Source organism: Clarias gariepinus, chromosome 10, assembly GCF_024256425.1.
Source record: "Clarias gariepinus isolate MV-2021 ecotype Netherlands chromosome 10, CGAR_prim_01v2, whole genome shotgun sequence".
NCBI lineage: Eukaryota > Metazoa > Chordata > Actinopteri > Siluriformes > Clariidae > Clarias > Clarias gariepinus.
Genome location: NC_071109.1, coordinates 31,701,805 through 31,711,910, shown reverse-complemented (window position 1 = coordinate 31,711,910; position 10,106 = coordinate 31,701,805). Strand labels below are relative to the sequence as shown.

Genomic DNA, 10,106 nt, shown 5'->3' with positions numbered 1-10,106 from the left:
GAATGCAACAGTTGTAGCCCATTTCCTGATGACATCAGTGCATGATGCACTGACTCCAGCCTCACCCCCCTCCTTGTGAAGCTCTTTCAATTTCTTGAATCAGCTTTGCTTGACAATCTTTGTAAATCTGCGTTCATCTCTGTTGCTTGTGCACCTTCTCCAACCAGACTTTTTCCATCCAGTCAACTTTACAAGAATATGCTTTTAAAGTGGACCTTCTGTGGGTTATCCTCATTATGTAGCATGTTAATGATCATCTTCTCAATGCACAAGTGTCAACGTAACTTTAAATCTGTTTTAGGAATGAAAGATTATTATGAAATTAATTTAAAAATACCACAGGCATGTTTGATATTGCTGAAGTCTGGATTTTTACTGCAATATTAATGTAATGTGTGATGGATGTGATATTATGTGCCCAACATAAACAGCACACCGGGTTGCTGTCCTTCAGCCCGTAATCACATTACGTCTGTTTCGCATCAATCCTAATCCACACACAAATCTCTGGAGTGTGTTCTGGGCTTAATTGCAATCCCACCTGGGATGCAGCACCCTGCTTTGGAATCAGGTAAGAACAGTCATCATTTTAATATTGTTTTCTAATAATGTTTTCTCTTTTTATTCTCATATCTCTAAATCTAAGGAGGTTCCCAAAAGATGCTCAGGAACTCTGATTAAATATGTCAGTGGAGTAAGACGAGAAAAACAAGGAAAGGATATTCATCTGCAGCAGAAGGCTTTTCTTTCTTTCATTCTTTTTTTTTTTTTGGAGTGTTAGTGTTTAGAGGAATTAAATTAGAAATAGCATTTAAGACACACAGATAAGTTTAAATACATACAGTACAGTATTTTCTCAGACTGTGTGTGAAACCTCAAACCCAGACCTCCGATGTGACCAAATGGCTTCCCCACATCCTGTCCGTGCTCTTTTCACTGGCCTCATTGTTCTGCCTGTTGCCAGAACCGAGCCTTGTTTCTTTTGTTTGAGGAAGGACATGAGGAAGATTGACGTCATTCTATTTCTGCCTACTTGTGATTTTTTTTCCCCTGGAGAAGAGCCATGTATTATACCAGGATGTAAGGTTTGATGAGGGCTTCATAGGGGCTTTCCATGGCTATGATCAGTAGTGCAGTACTGAGTAGTATTGTATTGTTATATACAGTATAACAGAAGAAGTTTGTAAGAAAATGACGTGAGAATTTAAAATTTGGTGTCAATCGTTTATCGTTTTACTGTAGTGTATGAGTGTGTAAATACAGCTTGTCTTTGCATATTAGGATGTTTAACTGGATGGTGAAGGTGGTGCCACAAGCCCTGACTGGCCCTGATCATGCAGGAGTGCGAGAGCAGAGTACTGCAGTAAGCATTACACACACACACACACACACACACACAGATTGTTTAGCTCATACACAGAGCTCTTCCACACCTACAACTCTTTATATATCTCTTTTAACCCTTGACTGTAAAAGTTTGCATAGAACCTCTTTTATAGAAATTACATTCAAAGGAATTAATCTAAGCTATAAAGGAATAAAAGTTAAATTTTCTTTAACTGTTTTAATCTTTCTTTCTTTGTAATAATAAATTATTTAAAATTCTACAAGTATGCACATTTGTGCACTCAACTGTACACACAAACACACACACACACACACACACATATCCGCCTGCTCTCTTCTCTTCTCTTTCTCCAGCTTCTTTTCTACATACAGTATGTACATTTCTCCCGCGTTCTCCAGTGTTCCCAAACCCCATAACATCAGGCACGTAGTACAGGATGATTTCACACACAGTTCTTTCCTTTCAGTGATAGTCTGTACCAGGATGAGAACATTTCTTCACTCTTAATGGTATGACTTCATTATTTCTGCGCTTTTTTTTCTGCCCTGCTCTCGATCATTAGGCTGGAAGAGTTACAGGAAACAGAGGTGGAGACCTGCTCAATTTCCATTCGATATTAAAAGAAAAAATAATTATTCAGTTTATTTTTTGTCAAAGCTCATTAGTGTTTTCTTCTGAACTGCTGACAGGAAAACTGAAGTCAGTCAAATCAATGAGGGAGGATGATCAAGCATCAGAAACGTCCCAGAGCAGGCAAGTCACCAAAGGTGGAAAGTACTGTACTTGTGCACGTCATTATACATTTCCATAAAAAAAAAAAAAACCTGCAACTTCAATCCTCAAATATCATGACTCATATTTTCCCCATCAATTTGTTCACATTTCTAAGGAACATGGTTGTTGGTTTTTAATAAGATGTGGGCATGAATTAATAGATCTGGGTCATACGTTACATTTTTTGAGACCTGGCCATTCATGGTCTCATTTGATACTTGGATACATTTGCAAAGAAAAAATACATCTTTCTTCTTACAATGTTATTTAGACCTTTGAAGTTGTGTTAATCTTTCAGCTTCTCCCACCAAGGGGTCACTACATGGTGGGGATGAGGGGGTCAGGCGCTGGAGGCCAGGGGTCAGGCCCACTTCCAACGACTATAATTCTTACAGCAGTAAACATTTCCTGTTCTAGTCTTCCTGTAAATGAATTCCAATGATGTAAAAAAAAAAATCTCTGTGAATCTGCAGTGTTCAGAGTGGGATGCTGAACTGGCTGTCTAATGGTTTCGTCAGTGCCCTTCCACAGCCTAGCGGAAGCCCGAACCTCCACAGAGCCACCAACACTGAGACCAAGGTCCTCTCTTCATTGTGAACCATTGCTCCATGCACACAAACCTATATAATCAAAGGAATTTCATAAACATCTTCCTAACCTCCTGCTTGTTTGTCCTTCTCTTACAGTCACCTTCAGATGATGATTCAGACAGGTATTATAATTGAAGGAAAACCACATAGTTATGTGTTATTATACTGTACACTGTTTGGTCTAATGCATATGGACACCTGACTATCACACCACTACATGGTTCCTCAACAAGCTGTTGCTACAGTAATTTAACTTTTCTGGGTCCAAACCTGTTCCAGCATGACAATGCCCCTGTGCACAAAGTGAGCTCCATGAAGAAATGGTTTGGTAGTCAGGCACAGAGCTCTCTGACTTCAACCCAACAGAAAGCCTTTGGGATGAAGTGGAACTAGAGCATCCTCAACATTCCAACATCATTCACTAATTCACTAACGCTCTAACCGCTTTAACACAAATTCCCACTGTCACACTTCAAAATCTAGCGGCAAACCTTACCAGAATCCAAGAGTAGAACTTGTTGTAACAGAAAAGGGGGAATAAATTTGGAATGAGATGCTTAACTGGAGCCAATTGATGTGATGGTCAGGTTTCTCCACATATGTTGTATCTGTAAGTACATGTAGACTGTATGTAACCTTTAGTAAAGAAGTTTTTAGTAATCGCACTTTGTAACAGATATAAAAAGTATGACAAGCCATTTATGAATAGAAATTTGGAACAACACAATTGGCAAATGCTGTGCTGCAAGACGAATGAAACGTTGCTCGGAAAAAAATAATAAACCATGTAAACCCTCAACCAGATCGGGAGTTATTGGCTGGATCTCAGGAGGGATTGGGAAGGTCGGACCACAGCCAGAGATGAAGTACACAGAGGAGAAAGAAAAAACGAAATCTGATGAAGAAGATACAGAGGTGGTTTTTTACTGTTAACTTTCATTAAGATACAAACTCTCATTGCAAACAAACAAATAAAACAAAAAAAAAATCCAGAAGTAAATTGCAAAAGGCAGTCCGATCATGGCTTTGGCGTACTGAGAAAACGTTTTAACTTAATGGTATCCAAACACTCATAAAACACTGGGATAAGTTTAGCTAAAGGGGGTTTTTATTCTAAGTAACTGTGTTCTGTTATTTTGCACAATCAAAAGTCCAGGTTAGATTAGGGTACCCCGCCTATAAAACATGAGGCTTAAGGAAAGAATAGTGGTTCATATTTTATAAGCCTGTAACATGTTGCTGTTCAGCATTTTGCATTACTAGTTAGACAGAGCCATGTGTAAAAACGGCCATATGTTATATCTGACTATTCCAGTTTGTGATGTAACTATTTGATGGTGGCCTAAACAGTGCAACCCAGTAAATGTATAACTCAGATAATAATTTAGCTTTGGTTGTAATGCCTGGCGAGTTTCCTCCAGGTACTCTGGTTTCCTCCCACAGTCCAAAGACATGCTGTTAGGTTGAATGGTGTTTCCAAATTGCCTCTGGTATGTAACTGGGTGTGTGTGAGTGTGTGTTTGTGCCATCCTACAAGTTGGTGCCCCATGCAGGGTGTACTCCGCCTTGTGCCTTATATATTTCCATTTTCTGTATCTCACCGAACGAACGCATTTGTAAATGACACATACTGTACATTCTTTTATTCCAAGGTTTTAGACGTACCTAAGGGCAAGGATATTGCACCACCACAGCCTCATGTGATACAGTATGTCAGGCAGTTGTCCACCCTCTTAATGCTATAACTTTATGAAATCGAAATCTATCGCTCATTTTTTCTTAACTATTGAAATGATGCGCTGCTCTATAATTGGTTTGCTTCAATGCATGCGTGTATTGTATTATTACAATTATTATTATTTTTTTTAGCAACTCCAGTTTCCTGCTTTAAAATAATAAGGAATAAATGTAAAGATAAATACAGTATAGTGGAGTAAAAGTATAAAGATGCGAAAAAGTACAGAATAAAAAAAAAATACTTAAGTACAGCAACAAAAAACATGTATTGTATGTACTGTGGGTATTGTTCACTACTACTACTACTACTACTAATAATAATAATAATAATTTTGTTAAAAAGTCAATAACTTTCTACCAACAAAATCTACCTGCCGACGCATTGTTTCGTCTCATGCAAATCTTTTTTTACTTTCAGGTTTGCAATATTGAAGAACCTCCAGGTGAGTGATTTTTCAGACATGTACTCTAATTATAATGAGGTAGCTGAGCTTTACTCAGAAGCAAATCAATGACTGTTTATTGTGTGATCAGGTGCAGAGCCTCTTCCTAATGTTCCAGTGGTGGGAATGGTCTCGGAGGATGAAGTGTCTGAAGAGCGACATTCTTCTCAGTTCCGTCCAGGGTGAGCTACACGCTTACAGAAGGCTGAAATCTGTTCTTAAAACACTTCATTTATTTCAATATGAAGCATCTCACAATTGTCAACCCTTTTAGATGAAAAGTTAGTGCATTTGTGATTTTTACAATAAATACTTATGTAGACAAGAGGCAACTTAAGCAATATAAGGTAAAGTAGTGTTAGTTAAAATGATTTTCTAGGATAAGCATAAAATCTGACTTTTCCTAAACGCTGAGTCTTTTATGCTTCAATAACTTACGAATCACTCCATATTCTGCACGTTCCTTCTTTATCTTTATGTAGCTACTGTACCAAATGGGGGAGCAGTTCCTCAACCTATCATAAAGATTGTCTTCATAGGAAATTCTTTTTTCCTTTTTTTTTAAGAGATAAGGATTAAGAGATCAAATTGAAGTATAGCCATGTGTTACTGATTTTACCATTTACATTCATTACCCTAATCCAAAGCATCTTCCACTTTTCCCCCATATCAGAGTGATACAGTGGATAAAGACTGGTTTCCAGAATGTTCTGCCTTACCACATGCCCCGCCCACCAGACCAGCCAGAGAATGGCTCCCAAAGATCATCACGCTGCTCAAATAAAGGTATAAATCCAAAGTAATACAGATTACCTGCTACATGATAGGCAGCTCCTACCCGGCTAGAGCTCAATCTCTTCCTGTAACTCAAAACAATTGCAAAAAGATGGAGTACACTAGGTCGGTAAATATAACCTAATAAAGTTAGCTATGGTTAAAAAAAAAATCTAAAATCTCTTAAATTTCATTTGGAGATTTTTCCACCAACTGTAGTTCTTGTGCAAGTGTCTAAACATTTGATATCAGCTTTGGTTTCTCCTTCCTCACAGCGTTCTCACCTCCTCCTGAGTCAGTAACCAGCCTGACAGACGTCGACACCAAAGCTAAGTAGGTTAAAAAGCCAAATGATCGTAATAATCAGTCACTAGTTGAGCTTTTCTCTCTCTGTAACATGTGTTCTGTGCGATAATACCTTGCTTTGTGTGTCTTTATCACTTTTTTTTAGCATGATGGGGTGGATTGTTCATGGTTTTGGCCTGGCCTTACCACAGCCTGTTATAAGGAGTAAAGAGGATTATGGGGTAAGCCAGACACAAGCATTTCTTCAAAGGAATAAATCAGTAAAAAGTTATCACACGGCTTTTCACCCAACTGTAAATGCAGCTCATCAGGCAAAACGTTTCTGTGGTTAGAAGTTTGTCTCCTTAGTTTTGCGCTGTTGTTGCTCATTCTTTATAGATAATAATAAACACTGCACACTTCAATTTTGTCTTGAGCATCTCTTTAATGCCGCTTGAACATTTTAAACCACTAATTTTTCAACCATGCTTCAATTTCCCCTCCGTTTTTTTCAGGAGGTGGCAGAAACGGTTACACAACACGGTATGTATCACCTTTTCTGATTTCTCCAATCTCTTCACTTACACAATATACATGACGTGATTTCAGTTCTTGACATGAAGAACAGTGCATAAATAACCACGAAACCTATCTGATATAATATTCAGCGCAAAAGCAGAAACAAAGCAGACAGTTACAGCGTAGCGGGCACAGGTGGGACTGCAGGACATCTTCAGCAACCAATAAACCACAGAAATATATTAACATATTAACACATATTCTATACTGCCATTGGGGGAATTTCATCCATAAGCCAGACTTTCCATCCATCCATCTATCAATCTCTGAAGTCCAACTAGGGACTGTGAAGGCCTATGGTGACAACCACTGTGTTTATTCCAATTTTATTACTGTGGTGGGTCCTCAGGTCAAAATTAAAATTAAAATAAACATGCATTCACACACTACAGGCAATTAGGGACAGCCAGTTAGCTTAGTCTGCATGTCTTTGGATTGTGGGAGAAAACTGGAGTGCTCAGAGGAAACCCACCACGCACTGGGAGAACATGCAAACTCCATGCACACAGACCCTGTGGATGGAATCCAACCCAAACCCTCTGCTAACCACTACGCCACCAGGCCAAAAAACAATTTAATGGCAGTTTATCTATTACAGAATCACCCTAAAAGGCAGTTTATAGATCATTTATGTACCAAAGGTACACTCTAAAGTTCTTTATGGCATTTTACTGTATCAACCAAGACAACCTAGAGGGCACTTTTTACGTAAGTGATTATTTAATTAAGCTCTGATTTACTTCAATAATTCTGTGTTCATTAGGTAACATCACAAGCTATCGGAACGTGAAAAGTGTTTCATCTTGTGGTCTATAAAATTATTGCTAATACGTTTAACTAAATTTCACATTTATTTGTGCATAAGGTTTTGTGCACCAGCCCATATTACAGACAAAAGTGCATGAGGTGTATTGGCAAAATATACGTGAACAAAAAAAATCTAAAAGCAGGATAGCGTGAACAAAGGTCTAAAGGTCTAAAGCTAAACAGGAAATTAAATAGGAAATGCAGCGCTAAACAATGTTCAGAGGCACTGAAACTGAACAGTGGAAACAACAAAGCCTTAATTTGGTCAGGCATCATTCAGTTACCATCTGTTTTACATGATAAGACTAGTTAAGTACTTTATTAAATAGTATAATAACAATTATACCCAAGCACTTTTCAATTCTGAATTCTGATTGATCCGATGTGGTGCTGTAACACATGACCGTTTCTATAGCAATAACCTATTCACCAGGATTTTGCATGACAGGTGATTAATAAAATAATTAACTACTGATATTGTGCAGATTTCTAGGAGATGTTTGTTTCAAATTCATAGAAGGAGTCTCCAGGGTCAGCACTTAAAGTTTAAAGTTTCGCTACCTTCTACTTAATGACAAACTTAATCAGGTTAAACAGAGGAGTTCATTCATGCAAGGTATATATTTTTAGCACACAATCTCCATGTTGACTATATTTCCAGCTGTCCACACCAGGTTAACTTCCACAGACTTGGTCCTCGAGGAGGTCGACTCAGGTGATGACCAGGACAAGGACCAGGAGAAGAGATCTGAGCAGTCGTCTTTCACAAAACAAGCAGAGTTAGAGGAGCGATTGGATCAGGAAGCCATGAGTCCATCAGCACCAACATCCTTCCTGACGCAAGAAGATGCTGAGACACAAACTGGACGATGGACCCCCTTCATTGAGAGCATAAAGAAAGAGGCAGAGGACAAAGCCATGGCAACTATTGAGGAACGGTTGGTGTCTCGGTTGGGGTTATGGAAATTAATAGATATTAGTGGCACTATTTATGTGTGTGTGTGTGTGTGTAGGTTGCGTCAGGAGCGTTTGGAGATGGCGAGGATGGCTGAGGAAGTGGCGAGACACGCAGCGGAGGTGACCGTCAGAGAGCTGGCTGGAACCCGAGTAACCGTACACACACCCATCCTGGAGGTGGAGGAAGATGCTGAGCTAGAGTAATCACTCACACACACACACACAAACACACATCTCATTATACTTTTAAAACCTTCCTTTAATGTAATTATTCTTATGCTGCTAATTAATGCTGATACACACACACACACACACACACACACACACACACTTCGGGCTCACAGACACACACTCAGAGAAAATCTAGTGTTTGTTTACAGTGGTACAAGCTTAGATTTCAGAAAATCATTTTACTACATGCGACCTTCTACTGTATATTCACCTTTTATGTTGCAGGTTACAGGAGCTGCAGGACGAGAAAGAAGTCAACAGTCAAAGCGCAGAGTAAGGGCACATTTTCACAACACATATAAAGTCATTAGTTGGTTTCCTTCAACAGCAAATCTTCATATTTATGAGGGTGAGTCAAAAATGTTCTGCAACTAAAACTACTGTCTTATCAGCACTTTCTGTTCAAGGCTACTGTCTCCCCAGTCACTCCTGTGCAGGTGTGAACATGTTACATCAGTTCAATCGTAACTGCGTTGCGAGCAAAACCGGGCACACCCCACTGGTGATTTGCACAAAAGAACAGCAGCGTGCAGTAATTCGTTTTTGGTGGTCTGATGGCGGTATTTATCAAAGACTTTGTGCGCAGTATAGAGAAAGCGTTTAGTCACGCAGGAGTCTTTATAAATAGATTCAAGAAAGGTCGGACAGACCGTCCACATCCACGGCTACTGAAACATCACATTCTTCCTATAGTCCTGATCTCGTTCCATCTGACTTTGGTCCCCTGAAATCAGCCCTACAAGGACGAAGAGTAACTTCTGGTGAATAAGTGAAGACAGCAGCGCATTCATGGCTTCCAGCTTAGCCTTAAACATTTTTTTTAATGAAGTAGCTTGTTGACAGGCGGACAAAAAAAAAAAAAGGTCTTTTCTAAAAGTTAATTAAAATAAATTCTACAGCCAGAGTCTGGTTAATTTTTTTGACTCACTCTCATATTATTGTTATCAGACATATTGTCCTACATAAAGAATAGGTGGGTAAAGGAGGAAAGAGGAAATACTTTTACAGAGTCAGGGACAAAGCCAGAGTTGTGATCGGTATCAGATGCTGGGTGTGTAAGGGGACACTGGATCTTGAGTGTGTGAAAGAATTAGTATGTGGAATCCTTGCTTAAAAGGAGCGGTACCAAAGAGTAGAAATGCCAGACCCTAACTTCACAGAATGCACTGAGGGACTGAGGAAAGTGACGTCATACTCTCATCTTAATTGATTAATTGATTGATTGATAGGTTGATTGATTGATTGATTGATTGAATGTTCACGATTTTAAGGTCAGTTTCTACAGGTATACAATGTATATAAGTTAAAGTATTTTTAAGTAGGGTAAATTAATAATTATTTGGAGCACCCTGCTCTCACTCACTCATTCAGCGTCCACATCCTGTATACAGGGTCGCACAGGGCCTGAAGCCTATCTCAGTTGACATAGGACATGAGGCAGGGTATACCCTGGATGGGGTGGCAATCTTCTACAGGACACACACACACTCAAACACCCTTCACACACTTTAGGCAATCTGGAACCACCATTTAGCCTGATCTGCATGTCTTTGGAATTTTGAAAAACGGAGGACCCAGAGA

At 39.1% G+C, this 10,106-nt stretch overlaps 1 protein-coding gene across 1 annotated transcript; it reads left to right on the top strand.

Annotated features, from left to right (window-relative positions):
- Positions 1–6,121: 6,121 nt before the first annotated feature.
- LOC128531401 (cyclic nucleotide-gated cation channel beta-1-like) lies at positions 6,122–8,802 on the top strand. Its single transcript, XM_053505213.1, has 5 exons — positions 6,122–6,193; positions 6,467–6,494; positions 7,999–8,275; positions 8,351–8,494; positions 8,751–8,802. The coding sequence occupies exons 1-5, from the start codon at positions 6,122–6,124 to the stop codon at positions 8,800–8,802; spliced, it is 573 nt and encodes a 190-aa protein (XP_053361188.1).
- The last annotated feature ends 1,304 nt before the right edge of the window (positions 8,803–10,106 follow it).